Source organism: Carcharodon carcharias, chromosome 21 (genome assembly GCF_017639515.1).
Source record: "Carcharodon carcharias isolate sCarCar2 chromosome 21, sCarCar2.pri, whole genome shotgun sequence".
NCBI lineage: Eukaryota > Metazoa > Chordata > Chondrichthyes > Lamniformes > Lamnidae > Carcharodon > Carcharodon carcharias.
The window spans coordinates 52,252,501-52,273,368 of NC_054487.1; the positions used below are offsets into that span (position 1 = coordinate 52,252,501).

General features: G+C 39.6%; 1 protein-coding gene across 1 annotated transcript in view; it reads right to left on the reverse strand.

Moving 5' to 3' along the window:
• Window positions 1-16,324: 16,324 nt before the first annotated feature.
• Window positions 16,325-20,868, reverse strand: part of dock4 (dedicator of cytokinesis 4) — a 378,537-nt gene continuing 373,993 nt past the window's right edge. The window contains exon 52 of the mRNA XM_041215897.1: window positions 16,325-17,174. Within this exon, the coding sequence (XP_041071831.1) occupies window positions 16,746-17,174 (429 nt within the window). The 3' untranslated portion in view covers window positions 16,325-16,745. The remainder of the gene's footprint in view (window positions 17,175-20,868) is intronic.

Consider the following 20,868-nt stretch of genomic DNA (forward strand, 5'->3'; position numbering starts at 1 on the left):
ATCACTGCATTCAAGGCAGGAAGAAATTAGCCCAGCTGATTTGTGAAACTAACGTGGGAAGATAAGCCGAGTTCATGGATTTTGGCGAATCTTCAACATTATGCATGCCATTAAATTCATTGGTGAGTCTTGGGATGAAGTCTAACTATCAACACTAAATACAGCTTGGCTCAAAATTAGGCCAGAACGTGTGCATGATTTTTGTGGGTTTACCACAGTGAAACTGTAGCTGATATAAATAGTATATTAGCCTATCACATAACGTGTGCTTTAATGAAATTGACCCAGTGATGTGGAGGAGTTGTTGAAATCTCAGAACAAAGAATTTTCAAATGAAACTCTGATGGAGTTGGAGAAGATGAAAGAGACTTTGAGGGAGGATGGATGATGATAAAGACACTGGCGAAACAGATGTAGCACATCAAATTACAATGAAAAAATAAGTTATTTAATTTAGCTGATGAGATGCAGTTGTCATTCAAGATATGGAACCCATGGTAAATCACAGGTCCAGGGCTTGCTGTTACTTAGATAAACCCATTGAATGTTTAGAGCAATGTACAGAAAAAGGCAGAAGTTTGCTGAGCAGGCTAGTATGGATCAGCTTTTCAAGAAGAGACAACCATCAAAATATATTTCTTGCAGTGCGGTGCCCAGAACAGAAAGGAGTACTCCATTCCTCCACAGTTCCTAGCTTCTCATCATTTAGAAAATACTTTGGACCTAAGGTGGATAGATCAAAGTGGATGATCTTGCATTTGTTTTGTCCACTTAATTAGTCAATGATAATTAAGTGAAATGCTGAGGCCCCAGTGCAGATCCCTGGGTCTAGTCACATCCTGCCAAATGGAGTATGTACTTGTTGTCTCCAATCTCGGCTTCCCAGCTTCTAAACAATTTCCTACCCATGTCAAAATGTTGCTTCCAATTCCATGCACTTTAATTTTTGATTACAATTTGTATAAAGTAAGCATTCATGCTGGGTGAAGATCAACATGGCTTTGATTATCCTCCCTGTTAAATAAACTTGCTTACATCCACCATCCAAACTCTCACAAGAAGAATTGGATAACATAACAGAGGGAAGCAACTTGAGTTTGTCAGTAATAATATAGCTTAAGATGTTAACATTTGTTTTTATTAAGATGTTAACATTTGTTTTTATTAATAAACAATAAATTGCATTTCTATATTACCTTCATCATGGAAAGATCTCAAGATGTTTCATATGGGTGAACAAAACCCTGTGGCAAGCCAAAGGAAATATTAGAAGAGATTGTTGCAAATATTAAGCTTGTAAGATTGTTGTGTTTTGGGACACTCTTTAATTTAAAGTAAATTGGAGGAATAAAGGGGGGTCATGTGACCTATTCTAACTTTAGTCTGATGAAAATCTTGGGTGGCTTGGTTGTTAAAGGTTACAGGGAGGCCCGGGTTGTCTTTCTGAGAAGAAAGTGAGACACAGTCACACTTGAAAACAATGACCAGAGCAACTATGCTGGTGATGGATCGACTTTAGTCTCCAAGGGCAAAATTTTTAGCTTGGTGGTTGGGCACACGCCCGACCCGCTCAAGTGTAAAATGACATACATTGACATCGGATGAGTGTCCCAATGTCAACATGCAATCACGCGATATTTCGTTTGGCAGGCGTGCAGTGAAATCATCAGTGCCCCCATCAACAATTAAAAGGCCTGTTAAGGCCATTAAAGGATGAATTAAATAGAACTTTTCACTACCTGTCCAATCTTACAGTTGGCAGGCAGGCAAAAAGGCCAAGCGGCCTTTGCACATTTTAGGCAATCTCATCCATGGGCCGGATGAGGTTTCCTAAAGCAAATAAAAATAAAATTTAAAATCTAATTAATAACATGTCCCTGCTCATGTGACAGTCACATGAGGAGGGAGACATGTTTTATAACAGTTTTAATTTCGTTATAATTTTTAAAAAAACTTTTCATCTCTGAGGCAGCCCTTCGCCTTGGAAATTTTCAAACACTCACTTTCGCACATGCGTTCACCCCACTCAAATTCCGTCCCTCCCGCCGCCCACACAGGCAGCGTTGAGCGCTGTCATTCATATTTCATGCTGGGCGGGCTTTAATTAGCCTGCCAGCTTGAAATTGCCTTCCAACCTCGATTGCGGGTTTGCCAACCGCCCCCACCATGCCTGCCCAAGGGTGAAATTCTGCCCCAAATCTCTCAGGGAGGTGTTCAGAATGTCAGGTTCTTGTGAACAGTTATGCTTTAAACTTTTTTATTTAATTTCAAGATAGAATGATGTTAGGGGTCTAAAGGATAGTTAATTAACATTTATACCTGAATACAAGGCCCATGTGATTCACATTGTCTTGGAGATGGACTTTGAGGGGAAGAATCCTTAGCAAACCATTGTAGTATTGGGCTTTCTCTGAAGATATCCCTAAACCATTGATACAAGTCATCCTGAAAGAATCTGAGAGAGCGACAGAAAGCGCAGAGAAATAGAGGCAGCCAGTCTCTATTGTTCAACATGCAGAATGCGGGTGGGAGCCTATGCTCAGAGGGAAGAGACCAAGTTGATGAGGATTTAAATGAGGCTGGAAGATTCACCTAGCTTTGGCTAGAGGGAGATCTGTCCAGGGTAACCCTCACCGTGAAAGTCAGCTTGGGGTTCAGAAGTTACCTGCCTTGAAAAGGAAAAGAAAGCAAGCCATTGGAAACTGAGGATCGCTTTGGACTGATTCCTGGAGAATGAAGTGTCCATTTAAGAGACAGAGTTAAGCATATCATGCAGAGTGATTTTTGGTTGATTTAGAAGTTAAATGGGGAAACCTTTCTGTTGTTTACAGTATAAGTTGCCCGCTGAAATAGTGTTCAATGTTGGTTTTAGTTTGTTACAGTAAGTATTAAAACTTGAAATCTTGTTCTGTGATCCTTCCAGTAGTCACTAGAAATTCAAAAAGCTTTCTAAAGTTATCAGTCTCCACAGGGATCGTAACAATATCAAAAGACTGTTTAAAGAGGTAGATTTTTAAAGAGACCCTTAAAGCATTAGAGGAAGATAGATAGTTGCAGGGATCTTGGGAGGGAATTCGAGAGAGTGACCTAAGTAACTGAAGACATTTTGTGTAGGAAAGACTTCAGTCAGAGGAAGGGAAAAATCAGGAGATAGTAGTCTTGCATTAGGTTATGGAGAAGAGAGGGCAATGCCAGGGAGATACTTAAAGACAAGGACAAGAATTTTAAATGAGGTCTTAGGGGACCAGAAACCAAAGTAAACCAGTGGTGATAAGCAAGTGGAGCTTACTGCATTGTAGGATACAAGCAGCAGAGTTCAGAGCAAACTAAAGTTTACAAACAACGAAGGATGGGAGACTATTCTAGAAAAATTTTGAGTAATGAAGTTTGGAGGTCACAAAGACCTGTATGAGGGCTTCAGAGGAAAATGGGTTAAAAGCGCAGAGGCAGAAAATATGATAGAGGAGGGAGGAGACTGTTTTGGTGAAGGAGAGGATATGGCCTAAACAGACAGTGGCTTAGTGGTGATGTCACTGGACTAGCAATCCAGAGCACGGGCCTGATGCTCTGGGGACATGGGTTCAAATTCCACCATTAATAAACCTGAAATTGAAAGCTAGACTCAGTAATGGTGACCATGAAACTGTCATTGATTGTCATAAAAACCCATCTGGTTCGCTAATGTCTGGCCTACATGTGAATGCAGACCTACAGCAACGTGGTTGACTTTTCACTGCCCTCTGAAATGCCTTAGCAAACCACTCAGTTCAAGGGGAATTAGGGACAGGCAACAAATGCTGGCCTAGTCAGTGACACCCACATCCCAAGAATGAATTTAAAAAAGTTTGTCCCATTTTCTTGGGCATGGAGATTTATGACCTGCCCTTGCCAGTCCTGGTGGAAGTGGGCATTATGCAAATTTGGTGCCACCACATCTTTTACTTGATAGTAGCATTGAGCTGAGCACCTCCCATGCGACTGGCTGCCTCTGCGCTCTGCAGGGAGCTGAACAGCATTGTGCTGATAGCACGTGGTGCAGCTAGTCTACCGTTCCTAAATGAAGTCTGTCCCTCTTCTATTGAAGTTAATGGAGAGTAAAACAAAGTGCAAAGTTGGTGTCAAACCTTTTGGGTAGATTAGTTTAAAATTGAGATTTCTGTTTATAGAATTTAAAATTAATTTTACTTCTACCAATGTCTTGTTGCATTGTTACTGTTTGTATGTTGTACACAAATTCAGACATTGTTCTAAAAACACTAAACACAGCTCAGCTTTAAAAAATGAAAGCACACCTAAATGACGAAAGAATCACCAACCATAAAAAACAACTGTGTAAATAAGACAAATTGGAGATAAAATGCTTTCTTTATTTTCATTCATGAACATTCTAGAATAGTCACTGTGTGCAATCAGTGATTGGAACCATTGCAAAACCTCCTCTATTTAAAGAAGTCATATCTGGCAGTTTTGTATACAACATTCAGAAAGTGTGGAATCAGTGGATGGTTACCAATGAAACACTGCATGTGGTGCTTCAAGTAATCAGAAAACACTGACTTACAGCAGGTGAACTTCATATATACAAAAATATCATACAAGACAATACTGTAAGCAAATTTGATACAGTTTGGATATTTTGACACCTTATCAAGATTTAGGAAGCAAAATTAATTGTACAAACAATTTTTTTAATAAAATACAGTCATTTAGGCTTTCATGTGCTTTGACCACAAATTACATTACTGATAAGTGATAAAACTCAGCTTGTTGCAAAAGGAATCAGAGTTAGAGAAATCCAGTACTAGCATTTTAATAAATGCTCAATAAAACTAACATGTTCCTATGAGCTTACATATCATCACTAAACAGCATATAAATACTAAACATATATTAGGAATTTGTTCTTCCAACATTCAATGTTGTAAGTTAATATGGCTGAATTCTTATAAAAGTCACTTATGTACAATCTTAATAGATAAACATTTGGCAACGCAACAACATTCGCACTGTAGTTTGCTCTTGTTTGAATATTAAAAAGGTCAATTTATTTGTGAAAACATCTACAGAAATTTTAATTTATATTAAAAACGTATTCACCATTCAGTTTCTCCAATTCACCCAAGTATTTAATTTTTAAAAATGTTTTCATACTATTTCTTTTGCTTTCTTGTAATACAAAGTCATTGCACTGAAACTAGGCATAGAAATAAAGGTATGCTGCATTTGCATTTATGTTATATATTGGAGATTTTTTTTAAAGTGATAATTAGGACAGCCCATTGTTCTAACGAGTAGCTGGATACAGCATGCACAAAGGCAATCTAGAGCAGCTGGAATTTCCAAAAATAACATATTCAAGAGTTTAACTTCAGTAAATGCACTAACTTCCCAGGCCAGACTATCTTGAAAACTTACATGATTAAAAAAGTTAAAAAAATATAAAGCATGTTTTATTTTTAAATCAAAAGGAACAATGAACTTAGTACCTGGATCTGGCCACAAAGATAATTGGTGTGCTGAACTGTGTATGAACAGCAGAATAAACAGATGTTAAAATATTCTGAGCCTCTGAAGGTTGGTGCATTTGTTTTAATTTCCTCCAAAGAAAACTCTTCTAATATACCAGGAGTTTTCTTTGTTTACTACTGATCCCCGGTATTGATTTTTCATAAAACTTTTTAACCAGTGCTGCTAGACAAAATTGCACTGAACATCTACATACCAAAGCTTGTATCCATAATGCATTTTTTTTTTTACAGCAACCATAAAATGGGCAATTAGTAGAACGGTAACATTACAGTTATTGTATTTTACATTTACAAATAACAAAAGTAGTTAATCTTAATTAACACACTAGAAATCCTGAATTTCTACACAATGGCAATATTGGTTTCCTTTCAACTGATGTTGCTCTTATATTATCGGCATTATTAGCTTCTTCAGAAATTGAGATCACAAGGTTAGTTAGTTTTAAGCGCTAAATGCAGCAGCAAAGGGGGTCTGGGATTGAATCTAGAGCCTTTTGAATTTCATTATGATCACAGAATAAAAGCTTTCTGGCAGGTACCTAGATGAAGCAGAGGATTAGTGGGTACTTGCTCATGACATGAGTGTTATGCCCTTCCTAAATAGATAATCAATTTAAAATCAATGAAAATAAAACTCATCATAGGTAGAAGCGCACAGCAGGGTGTAGTGAGTTGGCAGCCTGTTTTATATTCTGCTCGATCTTTTCCATGGAAATGAAAATTAGCTGGAATGTAAAGCCTGCTGTTGATATGTTATCACCCATTTTGAGCTACCACCCAATATGAGTTTCACTCCCAATGAGTTCAATATAAATGGGATGGTATTTGGAAAGGCTAAGAGGGCTCAAAGCAAAGGGAGTTCCATGGAGAAGTTATTACCTATCACATGGATACTGGTAGATACCAGTTTATTGGAAATTGGCTATATTGTAGTATTCATATTCAAAAAGTGAGACTAAACAGACATGGGAAACTACAGGTTCATCAGTCTTTCTTTAAATCCATGTAAAAAAAATGGAATGATCAATAGAAAATTTGAGGATTATCTGGACACTAATGGTAAATTGCTGTGAAAATAGAATCTACCTGACAAACTTCAACTCCTTTGAGGAAATAACAGCCACATGGACTGTGGAAAGGCCCATGGCATGGTGTAAATGGGCTTCCAAAATGTTTTGGAAAAAAGTTCGATTTGAAAAGCTATTATTAATACTCAAAGCTGTGGTAACTCAAGCTAGACCTTGGGAAAATGGATGAGAAATTACTGAAAGGTTCTTCTACCTTCAGGATGCGTATTTATCAGGTAGGATGGGGGCATATATAAGCGGGCTCACCACTATTTCTAGTTTGCAGAAATGACACTGAAAGCAAAGGAGGTAACTCAGAAACAACAAAATGAATTAAAGATATTTGGTAGCTACAACAAAAGTAGATGGAACAAACATGGACAAATGTGAAATATTGCACACAAGGAAATATAAACAATGCACACACTCCATGAATGATGATGAAATAGCTACAGATGAAGCTGAGAGAGAACTCTGAATCTAGTAGACTCAACACACATGTCCAACCAATACAAATCAGCAATTCAAACAGAAAATAGAATGTTGAGCTAGGCAAAGAATAGATTATAATTCAGAGGAAATTATGGTTAAGCAGTACACTGCTGTCATCAGACTGCATCTTAAGTAATGGATCCATTCTGGTTTCACCAAGGAGCAAGATTTTAACACTTCCAAAACCATCTACTAGCCCAGAATTAAAATCAGGCCCAAGGTGGCAGCCTTTGTCAGTGGCAGCAGTCTTGCCTCCAAACCAAAGGATTGTGGGATCAAGTCCCATTCCAAGGGCTGGATTTTACCGTGCATAGCGGTGGGTGGGAGCCTGACCCAGAAGCGCGTGGATCACTGACTCCCACCCCTGCCTTTGAGAGATGCGCAATATTATGGCAATTGGCCAATTAACAGCCGCTGTGCAGGTTTCTGGCCAACGGCATGCTGCTCACTCAATAGGCCGAGGACGACACTGGGTACAACCTGCCAGATCAAGACCCGAAGGAAGTCACGATCACTCATTTAAAGGGGCCCAGGCACAGGACTGTGTCAGGTGCACCATGGATAATAGTTTTCCTAAAGCATAATGATTTTGATCCTGCTGATAAATATTTGCAAGCATTGACAAAGGTGAGTGCCAATTTTTATTTATTCATGTATATTTTTACTAATAGGAAGATTTCAGGAAATTTGGCAGGCAAAATAAAGCCAAATGCATTTCAAGCATAATCCTGATGAATATAGGGAGATATGGAGCATCAGGTTGTTAACTCTCATTGCTCTCCCCAGAGAGAAGTGAGTGAGCTGATGACCAGAGCAAGAGGACAAGGAGGTCCCAAGGTTTGCTGAGCCCTTCTCCAGGCTTTAAGTGCCAGGCGGAAGGGTCCTCATGCCAGTTGATGGAAGAGGAAACCTCCCAACCTGACAAAAGCAGTCTGGATTGTTGCCGCAGTGGAGGTCAACAGCCTTGGAGTCATCAAGAGAACCTGGATACAGTGCAAAAAACACCTCAATGACATTTTAAGATCTGCCAGGGTGAGTGAGGCTCCATAAGGAGATGTACATTCATGGAAGGATATGGGGAGGCTTCATCATCTTGTGTACTGACCAAAACTGCAAAGTGGAATGATGTAAAAATGCCAGTGTACATGGCCCCAAGGCCTATGAAAGGGTTGTTGGGTGGGAGGTGAGGTGGAAGAAACATAAAAGGTACACTTGTTATTTGGTGCTCCAGATTGTTCAGCCTGTGGAGTTCTCAGAAGCCAGGTGTGTGAAGAAATAATTGTGCAGGAAATTGAAAATCATTGCAATGTCGCTCTGTATTTGTAAGAGGAGAGGGCCCACAATGGCAGAGAAAGATATAAGACAGGAGGCGATGTGCCAAACATGGTCATCCTCACACCCTTCGAGGTGGCAGTTTTGGAGCTTGTTGCCAATGAGTGGAGCTGGTCCTTTTGGAGAGGTGAGTTAGGAGGAAGGTGCTGGGGTGGTGAGATTGCAAGGGGTATTACGTGCGAGAGAGAGAGAGATATGTTAACAGGGTTAAGGGGAGGGTGCATGATATCTGGTATGTTGTTAAGAGGTTTGATGGTATCTGATTGAGAATGCTCTCATACATCGGGGATGAATGAGAGACTACATGTTGGAAGTTGTGAAATGCAAACAAAGAGTAACATCTCACAATGCTTTAAATGTTGCTAAGGTGGAAATATGACTTTGCACACTCACCTCGAAGGTTGAAGATGGTATTAACCTTGCCTATTTTTGTCTCCTGCACAGGTGCATCATCGACTGCCCAAGGGTCTCACACGAACCTCTGAGGAACATGATGAAGCTTCAGAGGGTGCAAATCTTTGCGGCCAGCACTAGTGCAGGTACTAGCATCTTTGAGGGGATTTACACTTCAGAACTAAGGGAACACAAACTGGTGAGGGCACACCATAGTCACAGATGCAGCTGGCAGAGACTCAAATGGAGCAGGCCTCTGGCAGTCAGAGGAGAGCTGGAAGAGAGCCACACGCTCAGTCACAGTCGGATGATGAGCCTTTGGAATCCCCTATAAGGCGACAGATGCTGGAAATCCAGCAAGAGATGCGTGGAGATGTGGCGGAGATACCAGAGAGATTGTGCATCTGGCATAACTGGCGGGTTTGGAGGTGTCCATCCAGGTCATAAACATTGCAGTCACCCAGTCAGCAGAACAAATGCCTTCCTCCACTGACAGACTGGTGACTGTCTTGAAGGGCCAAACCCAGCAGATTACAAAAGCAATCGTGGGTGTGCATTCTGACCTGCATTCATCACCCTGTTTCTGTGCTCAGGATCCCAGAGGCAGGGCAATAAAGGGATTAGGAGCCTAGAGTCACATCCAACACATGATGCTTTGCAGGAAAGCAGGGAAGGCCAATTGGATCCCGTGGCAGAGGGTGAGCAGCAGCTGATGCCATCTGGAGGCGCTTCTGTTGGGGGCAGTGGAGGGGATGTCGCTCTGCCATTGGCACAGATACCCTTGAGTGCCTCAGCATCAGAAGGGCCTCCTGTCACTGTGCAGAATGAGCCCATCATGCCGGGACCCTCACGGCCTCAGGTGACCCAAGGACCACTGCAAAAGTCATTGCTGATTAGTGGCCATACGGGACACTGCAGCTGAAAGCGAGGGGGGTGGGGGGCACCACGCCATTGCACCCAGAAAATAATTAAACAAAACACAAACTAGTCACATTTTGATGCAAGTAATACAAATTACAAATTCACCCACATACAAAGGACAATTTTCATAAATGATATGATGTCAGATCACCCGAGAGAAGAGCATTGGTTTATTTACTGTGTGCAATAATAGATGGAGATGGATTCCATGGATGGTCTTGTGTGAAAGCTTCTTAAACAGCAATCAGGGGAGTAACACAGTTTGGATGTTTGCGATTTAAGAGGTGAGGAACCGGTTTCTTTGGTAATGATGGAAGGAGACGGGGGACATGATGAGAAGTAGTTTCAATGGACTAAGCTACTGGAATCTCCTGAGGATTAAAGCCTCCCTTGTTTCACGCCCATCCCGGTGCTCCCTGGCAGGGCCATGCAAAACTGGCTGTACTGGAACCCCCTCCCCTTCCTCCATCTCCTCATCAGAGGAAAGGGTAGTCTCCCTTGGCTCTTCCTCCGATAGGGGAATCCCCTCTCTGGAGTGCCAGGTTGTGGAGAGTACAGCAAACAACCACCATAAGGGACACTCTGGAAGGTACGTACTGGAGTACTCCTCCAGGTCTATCAATACAGTGGAACCTTATTTTGAGGAGACCAATTGTTTGCTCAGTGATGGCCTTTGTTGTGTTGTGGCTCTTATTATACTGGCACTCAAAGTTAGTCCTGGGACCTCGAACTGGTGTCATGAGTCACAACAACGGGTATCCTTTGTCACCAAGCAGCCATCCTTCCAATAAATCAGGTCCACTAAACAGGCCTAGCACCTTAGAGTTCCTGAGGATATAGGAATCATGGCTGCTCCTCAACTATCTTGTACAGACTTGCAAGATGCACAATTAAGAGATCTGGCTGTTACAGACAATCGATGCATCGATTGAATGATAGCCCTTCCTGTTAATAAAGATCCTTAGCTGGTCTACTGGTGACTTGATGGTGACATGGGTGCACCCAAACATGCCATGGTCGCAAAGCCTCTCTTTCCATCTGACTATTGTGGTCAGTGATGGAGGCTGTGAATTGTCCTGCACATCTAAACATGGCATCTGTATACACCTTAATACAGTGGTGTGCCACAGGGTAGGTAATGCCACTCAGGTCTCCAGACATGGCCTGAAATGAAACTGAGACAAAATTCAAAACCACTGTGACTTTCAATGCCATTGTCTTTTAATAGCACCACCCCCACCCCAACCCCCCACAAAGTTGGATGTGATCTCCCCGGCCACCATGTCACAAAAAGGAATCTCTGGAAAATGAAAATCTCCTCAGGCACCATCTCTCTGTCATCTGCGGATAAGTCATGCACACCGTGCACATACAATTGGCAGAGTATGGTCTCTGGCTGTGCCTCTGTGGCTGCTGCAGCCTGTCCTAAGCAGCCTCTTGCCCTCAGCAGATTGGGCTCCTTCATGCACTTCCTGTGGCTCCTGCCCCAGTTCATCGAGCCTCCTCCCTCTCCTCCTCACTGGAGGATGCATCTCCAACAGAAAGAACTAAACCCATCCATACTGCACAGAGCAGCAGTGATGGTATATACAAAGTCAGCCGTTTGCAGACAGTACAATGCTTAAGAGAAAGCAAAATAATGTGGATGCTGGAGATCTGAAATAAAAACAAAGTGGGGTAAAAACTCAACAGGTCTAGCAGCATCTGTGGAAAGAGAAACAGAGTTAACATTTTGAGTCTGGTATGACTCTTCTTTACAGTTCCAAAAAAAGTGTCATATTGAACTCAAAATATTAACACTGTTTCTCTCTCCACAGATGCTAGACCTACTGAGTTTTTCCAGCACTTTGTTTTTATAATGCTTAAGATCCCTTATAATATTCAGGGATTCAGGAACTTCCAAGAGTAGGCAGCCAAAAGCCCATCAGCAGTCTCTCCTGCTGATCTCAGGCACAGACCCAACTCCAGCCCTTATATCCACCCTTACACCCAACAATGAAAAAAGCAAGGTTCCCCACCTGGCATGTTTCACATGCTGGGATCGTATTATTGGATAGATGATGTATTATTGCAATCGATTAGACTGCTAATGAGCTTAAATGGCTGTTAATTGCTTGTTTCAAAATAGGAGGGGGCGGATCCCCAATTTCAGAGCCCGCCCACCCAGTGTATTATTGCCGACCAGCATGATGATGTAGGGATCACAACCTAATATCATCATGCTGGGTATTACCTCACCATGGGATGAAAATAGTCCCCTTTTCACAAGGTAAAATTTAGACCCAGGAGTTGAATCTAGTTGACACTTCAGTGTAGTATTGAGGGACGGCACTGTTGAAAATACTTTATTTTGGATGAGACATTAAACTACGATCCCATCTCCCTTCTCAATTGGATGTTAAAGATGGCACTTATTTGAAAAGGAGCAGGGGAGTACCCCCAGTGCCCTATTAATTTATCGCTCAATCAACATGACAGACAGTTTTAATCTGCCATTTATTGCCTTGCTGTTTCTCCTGCTGGTATCAAAGCTAAAGGGTGGGCACTCCAGTACCTTTAATTTGTTAACCTAGACATTGGTTGGCAATGTACTTATTCAACCTTGGCAGCTACATTGCCTTGTGCAAACTAGCTGCAGTGTTTCCCAATGTTTCAAAAGTAGTTTGTGAAAAGCGCTATATCTTTCTTCAAAGCACTGGAGGCAGGCCCAAATAGGGCCATGAGGTTCATGCCTAGTGCCAAAGCTTTGAGTTACAGGGAAAGACACGAGAAAGCTGTGCATTTCAATCTGCCAAAAGATGATGTTAGAAATATACAAGATATTTATGGAATGAGAAAGGTAAATCTGGAACACTACTTAAATTAAATTATGAATGTAGGACAAGGGAACACAGGTTCAAATTAGTAAAAGGTATATTTATGAACGATTTCAGGAAATTCTTCTTTCAAAAGGATGACGAACGCACGGAACAGATGGAAGATGGAGTCACGGAGGAGAATACCCTGGAATCACAAGAAGCAATTGGATGCTGAAATAGGGGAGCTTTAGAAATGGATGAAATAAGATATTGGCATCAATGTCAAAGCTAGCATTTTATTGGCCATCTCTAGCTCCGCTGAGGTTGTGGTGGGCTTTCTTTTTAAACTACTCTAGCGGTGTAATACAACTCAGGGCAACTAAGAGTTACATGAAGATTAGATGTTGAATTGCCATCAGTAGAGGACATTACTGAATCTGTTGGGTTTTTACAGCAATTGAGGTCAAAATACAGAGTCATTCACAACCAGAAGATACAAGCATAAATTTGGCAATTGGAGCTGAACTGTTATGACTTGCAACAGGACCTATATATTTTTAAATAAAGAAAACAGCAGTTGATTTGGTATTGAAAAGCAGAAAACAAGCTCACAAAATTTCTCAATTTATACTGCTTCCCGGTGCATCCCAAGCAAATGTGTTTTTGCCCCAATTTTTCCTGAAGTGAACTGTACAGACCACCAATACATGTTGAATTGTCTAATTAAGAACCCAATCAAAAACCATCAGTAATTGGAACTGCTCAGGATGTGACATTATAAAATGTGACAAGAGATAATAGTTGCAATTTTGGCTTCCGCTGGTATCGAAGGTAAAGAGTGGGAATTTGTTAATCTAGACATTGTTGGCAATGTACTTATTCAATCTTGGGAGTTACATATAAGCTGTCTTTGACCAACATTCACATGCATCCACTTTTCAGCTGGGGTTGCTGGACTGTGATTAGGAGCAGGACATTAATTTATCTGTAGCAGGGATGTTGAAACCATTTGAGGTGCACATGTTGCCTTTACAATCGAAATCTAACTCAGCACAAATCAGGGAGCTAAAAGTACAACCCTCTGGGCTTTATGACTCAACTACGTACTGACTAAGCCAACTGAGCATTTGGAGGAGCACACCAGTTACTTTGCTTGTCAAAGAAAAGCACTGTCAGGCATTGAATTGATTGTTGCATTTGACAAGAAAGATGTTATAAAGATATTGCACAGGTCATTTTATGTCAGGTGTCAATTGTACTACACAAAGTGAACTATAAACTACAACTATTTATAGATCTCAGTCTCTGAAGATTGCTTTGAATATCTGATCAGGAAAAAAGTACATTCCTTTTTAAAAACAGAAAAAGTAGCCATATTACAGAACATTTCAGCTGAAAGTCTTTGAAATTTCACAAAAGCCATTATTCTGAAGCCTTCATTTATAAAAAGGTGGATGTTATATGGTCCACTCTCTTTCATATAACATTCATATAACTGATTATAGTTTTCTGTTATTGAAGCACATTGAAAAAAATCTCTGACCCCAACTTTGCTATTGACACACTTCTTGAGTTCCAAGATTGTGTTACATTGAACTTCCACTGTATCCTATTATAATCCATTGCTTCAACATTGAGTTCAGCCTGTAATTCTTCCAAGAAATATATCTTTAGGGCATAAACATTCGCTTCCCTTTTACACATGACTAGGTGCCGTGGTAAATAGTGACCTTTGTGTCACTCTTACTCTTAGATACCTTTTGTGCTTTTCAAAGATTGCTCAAATTAGCCCTTTGATCATTTTTGCAATCAATTACAAATTTAATGTAATTGTTAAAAGATTTGTCCTCTCCATTGATAATGACATTTTGAAATACTCGAGAAATTCCGGATACTCATTTTGGCAACTCCTTTCTGCCCTTTGCTTCATAGACAACATTTTGAAATACACTTTACTGTTATGAAAATAAGCAAATACATTGTTAACTGTATGGGTTGATAAAGGCTTCTGGCACCAGAATAAGTAGTCCCTCTGAAAATGTAGCCAAATGCCAGACCATTACTTCAATATACCCTATGCAACCTAAAAGTATTCAGGCAGGCACTTGACTGACAGAAAGGAAATGAATGTAAACAGATTTTTTTAAAACTAAGGATGATAAATTATTGTTTTAATTACAAGGCCATAAACAGTTTGTGACTTTTGATGTTAAGGGAAAAAAGATATTTAATGTATTTTTAACAAATCTCATAAATAAGTCTAAGTCTGCATGTCAGTCACATGACATTTCGGGCATCTCCTTTAGGTTATGAAATTGCTATGTTGCTGCAACAAAAGTCACTGTCCCACAAACATGATCCTCCCAAGCTCAATTCCACTCTCTCAAATTCAGAGTTAAAAATGCAGCCATAAAAACATAGAAAATAGGAGCAAGAGTAGGTTATTTGGCCCTTGGAGCCTGCTCCGCCATTCTGTATGATCATGGCTGATCCTCCATCTCAACGCCAACTCCCGTTCTGTCCCCATACCCCTTGAAGACTTTAGAGTCTAGAAATCTATCCATTGCCTTCTTGAATATATTTAGTGACTTGGCCACCAAGGCTTTTGTGGTAGAGAATTTCACAGGTTCACCGCCCTCTGAGTGAAGAAGTTTCTCCTCATCTCAGTCCTAGATGGCCTACCTGTATCTTGAGACTGTGACCCCTTGTTCTAGGCCTTCCAGCCAGAGGAAACATCATCCAGTCTGTCCAGCCTGTCAGAATTTTATACATTTCAGTGAGATCCCCTCTCATTCTTCTAAACTCTAGTGAATACAGGCCAAGTTGACTCAATCTCTCCTCAAATAACAATCTTATCATCCCATAACTTTTACACTATTAGACCTGCAAAATCTTGTGTAAAGTTACAATTTACTTCACAGATTTTACAGTACATGAGAACTGGTGGAAAATTACCTATCCCCAATTTGTACCCAATTTAAGGCAGCTGTATTTACTTACATGCAACAACATGGACACTGTTCACATCAACAGATGAGGAAGGAAAAGAATAGCAGGGTATGGTGATAGGGTGAGATGAGGCAAGGTGGGAGGAAAATTATGTGGAAGAAACACCAGCATAGACCTGTTGGGCTGAATGGCCTCTGCTGTAAATTTTATGTCAGGAAATTTGTGACAAATTGGAAATAGAGGCCATAATTTTCCAGCCCCTCACGCCGGCGGGATCTTCCGGTTCCATCGATGTAAATGCAGATTTCAATGGCTTGCCAGCCCCGCTGTGGGGGAACCTGCCACGGCATTAGGATGGAAAATTCCAGCCATATTTTCTGGTAACAAAGGTATTTTTCTGTTTCTCTGCAATGCTGGGCAATTAGACAAAGGCTCTGCTGACTGAGTGTGGTAGGCTGTTGGGGATGTTACAAATTCACACTCTTTGGGGAAAATTGGTCATTTTAAACACTTCTTGGCTCTGTGCCTTTTTTCAAAATGTATGAATGTATTTAGTTTTAAAATACAACTCTTAAATAACTACTTGCCCTCAACTCCTTCTAGTGGAAAATTGGACAAAAGGATTTCAAAACACAGTAGGTTTTTTTGCTCTTCTATGCTGATACTTACATTTTTGCAGAAAAATACAAATATTACAAATACAAATATTACAACATAATGTGCTTAAAAACAGAGATAAAGATAGAGAAAGAGAGGACAAGGGACAGAAATGAATAAGAAAAATCTCCAACTAAATTAGTTTCAAGAGAAGACCTACCTCTCATTCAAAAAAGTCATAATGAAAGGATGAACTGTGTGTATCCAATCCTATATGTACAAACATCAAAATAGTAACCAAAGTTGAATGGAGACTCCGCTTTCGTACCAACTAATGTGCTTGTTCATAAATCCCTGGCTAACAGAGATTACAAATAATAACACATTTGTGTCAATAACACTAATGCAAATTGGGGAGCATTTAATTCCTCATCGCTACTGGATAGCCATTCTGGTCACGTGCAAGTTACTTTTTTTCTCCATCCTGACCTATTGCATAATAGTGTTCCATTACATATCTATAGGATCACTGTAAACAATGGGTACATACATGTGGTCAAAATGGTTCAAGTTTAAGGTGCCCACCTGGATTCTTTTGGCCAAATTAGCATATAGGTTGAACAAAACACATATCTCTGCAAGTGTTGCGAGCATTTTCTTCAGTTTCTCTATAGTTGCGACACTTTTCGAGGCTGAGATCTGGGTCTGACAAGGATTTCTTCCATTCTGTTTTCACCTTCAGACCTATGTACACGTAGTACATGGGGTTTAGGAGGGAGAGCTGGTGGCTCACCACTGGGAGGAACAGACAGGCTATGAGGTAGAGGAGCTCGACGTCTTGATGTTCCAGTGCCATGTTCAGATAAGTTATAGCGTGGTGGCATACAAGCAAAGGTTCCATTCTCCCTTTTAATTAATTCTTCAGAGCCAATTAAGGTACATGTAATTGTTCCATCAGTCAGGGTGGTCTCAGTCACACTTCCCCTGCTAAGGGAGGAGATACCACTGCTACTACTTCCAGACAGCACTGGTGAGTTGTAAACTGGCCCCAAGGATTGATAATCAGTAGGAGAAGGTGTCAATGATTGAACAGAACTCTGTTGGGTAAGAGGAGAAAAAACAATTATAAGTTGTAATATCACAACGCAAATTGATTTAATAGAATATGTATTACTATGCTTGAGTAAAAAAAGGAATTATTGAAACCAAAAATAAATATAGAAAATATTCAAAATATGCAGTAGCTTCATCAGCATTTGTTTTAAAAAAAAGTTGAATTTTTTGGTGTAAGCCCTTCATCATACTATTCAAAATGTTAACCTATATTCTCTTTACAGAAACCAATGTACCTGTTCTGAATTTCCAGTTTTCCCCTTCTTATTTGCTCTCTTTCCTTTTGTTGATGTTGCTTTTGTATTATTTTTAAGCTTAAAAAATGTGCTGCTAGAAATGTGGTGAACAATCTCAGCCTTACACATTTCATTCATCATTTTTCTACTGTGCTAACAAGATGTAGATCATGAGTTGACTGTCGATCACATGTTACTCACCTCAGTGGGGAATATAAGGCAACTCAGTTACTCTGATATATGTTTTTGGATAAAAATAGAAACAATGAACAGCTGACATCAGAAGCATCAGATCCCCAAAACACCATGGCCTCAATTTTCATACATGCTGGTGCAAGCATAATTACAGCTGTACTGGAACTCAAGCTGCGACTTCACTTCCTGAAATATTCTTTCCTAAAATAAATTTCTATTTAAAAGAAACAAAAAATAAATAAACCCAAGAGTTTAACTCCAGTCCTGAAAAGCATCTAATTTATTTTTTTAAAATCAAAGTTAATACTCTGGTATGCCAACCCTGACAATACGAATGCCTGCATGTGCAAAGCACATGAACCACTGACTAAACATATTCTTTTTGTTACAATCCCTGAAGAGACAAATAACTTTAGGAAGATTCGAACTTCTAGTTAATAGCTGAAAAGGATATCACAACAATATCTTTTATAGGCAACTTATACTTTAAACTACAGAAAGGAATGCCCCACTTCTTATTCTTAGCCCGACCAATAAAACACACCTCATAGATATACTTTACACTGTCCTTTGCATAGACATTCAATTTTCCCAGAATCAATCCAAAGTGATTCTTAGCTCCCAAAGGTTTATTCCTGTTCTTTTCCTTTCCGAGACTTGTAATTTACAATCTTAGAACTGTCTTTCACAGTCAGGTTTGGTCCTCCAGAAATTCCTCCTCTAGCTCAAGATATGTGACTCATCCAGCCTTGTTCTAACTCCCCACAAATTCGGTATTTTCAATCTAGGCACAAGCTTTTATCCACATTCCTGTATGGTGAACCAGAGAGATTTTTTGGGTTTTTACTTGCTCCATCTCTCTCAGACCCAGGCAGACTCCAAACACCAACTATATATTCAGTGAAATTCCAGAAAAGCCTGTAACCTGATCCTTACAATGGCTTCCTCTGCGTTGTTCGCCATGAGAATTTGAATCATATTGTATATTGTATGTAGAAATGCTAATTAGCAATCCTCCAGAGCCCAACTTTCTTTCCTCTTGGAACACAGGCAGTTTGAAACGGTGTTTAGAATCTGACATTCTCAACACTTCTCTGGGACTTTGGTGGCTCACTGTCTCAACTGTTAACATACAGGCTACTGCCATTGTCTCCAAGTGTAAATACTTTACACCTTCTTCTCAGTAAAACAATCTAATTGATCTCTAACAAACACCACCTTGGCCTGTCAGTCAAACTTCAGAACAGGTCACATGACCCTCTTCATTTTACTTTAAACTAAAGACACAGTTCCAAAACATAACCTTATAAACCTCGTAATTATTAACACTTTCTACCCCAAAACACGATAGTATAACTGTTTTAGATGATACAGGAACAATATAGTACAGCACTGAGACACTTTTATTATACAATAACACAATGATGCAGAATAAAAAGGCACCGTCATAAATTCGCAATTTCTGTGAAAATAATTGATGGGAAGGTATGTAGGAAAGATTGAAATTTTAGATATCAGTAGTTTTGACTTAAGCTACATTCTGATTTTCAGACTGTTTTTATGTCATACATGACTTCCAGAGTTCCCATCTCTCCCATTTTCTTGTTTTGATCTTTTTATTTAAAGATATTCACACACCTGTTTCTTTATTATCTTAATGCTTCTCTTCATTATTTAACTAAGAAGAGCTGTTCCATCATGGTTCCTTTCTATGTCATTTTTAATTACCTCACATTGACCCCTTTTATGACTGTATCAATATGCTTTTCTGTCTCTTATTTTTCAGTCTTGAAGAACACTAAAAACACGAATCCTTTTCTCCAGATATTAATTAATCCATTATGTGTTTCCAGCCCTTCATGTTTTTGTTTCAGAAACAGAACATGGCTGGAAACACGAAGATCAGGCAATTATCTAAGGAGACAATAGAGCTATTAACATTTTTGGGGCAAGCCAATCTGTTAAAACTGAACAGTTTAGGCAAAATGTGAATTCCTTTGGTGTCTCCATAGATGCTATCTGATTTGCTGGGTGCTTCTATGATTTTCTGTTTTTATTACAGATTTCAAACATTGACAGTTTTTACTTTTAAGGGTATGCTAAATAATTTCACAAAGAGCTAGCTAATGGTTAATATCACACAAATAGGTGAAAGTTCTGTATAATATGCAAAGAACAGCCAACAGACAACAATGATGGAAAGATTCGATGTTTCAATGCTACAAAGGACATTAGTACAATACCAATTAGAAATCAATTAAATGGAAGAGCTGTTTCCAGTGTAGTACGTGTCCTTTATCATCTTGTTTTGCTGTTATATATCAGAACAAGCATGTTTTCAAAAATGATTTGACACCAAAGCCTATACTGAAGGGCATAAGATAAGGTGGATGTCGTTAGGTATTTCATAAAAAGTCAAGTGGCATAATACTGAATCAACAACGAATTCAAATTTGGATGGATAGTTAATCAAATATAAGCAGGATACAGACTACTGAGGGTTGAAGGTCTAATCATATAGATTCTGAAGTAGGTTTAAGACAACATTTTGAGTTAATTGACCTCTCATTCCTGCAGTTCTATTCTGTTTTTTACACTATATTTTGGTTTGTCTGTCATTTCCTTGGTGACCATGGTGACAAGCTGCTGCACATGCATGAATTCTCAGCAGGCCTGCTTTCAAAAATTTAATGCTGCTTTTTGAAATCACTGTAACATGTCCTTGGTACTCACTTGATACAAAAAGGCAATTTTAGTGAGATAATTGGGACAAGTTACACAAGAAGGCAATTTTAGTGAGATAATTGGGACAAGTCTTCCACTAGCAAAAATGTACACCAGCTGCATTAAACAAGGCACTATGAAATGGTCAGTTTAGAAATTTCAAACAATTTATCCAGTGAACAATGTCTGTGACTTTACGAAAGCACGTGCACAGAGTTCCATTTTTCCCCAACGTCACAGTAATGTACAGGACAATATAAATATGACTTCCCACTCGTACTGCTCACAAAATTGAGTCAGTACTGCACACTTAATGCACTATAAAAGGAACATTACCTTTAAATACAAATATGTGCATATAAAGATATGAATATCCATATGTACATATAAGCCATGAATATTCAAGTGCGGACACATTTTCCTTGATCTCTCTCAGAAATTCTTCCTTGTGTTAAAAGCTTGTGACATATTGACATGATGTAAGTGTATGTTGAAACTTCAGTTATTATTCATTTGTACATCA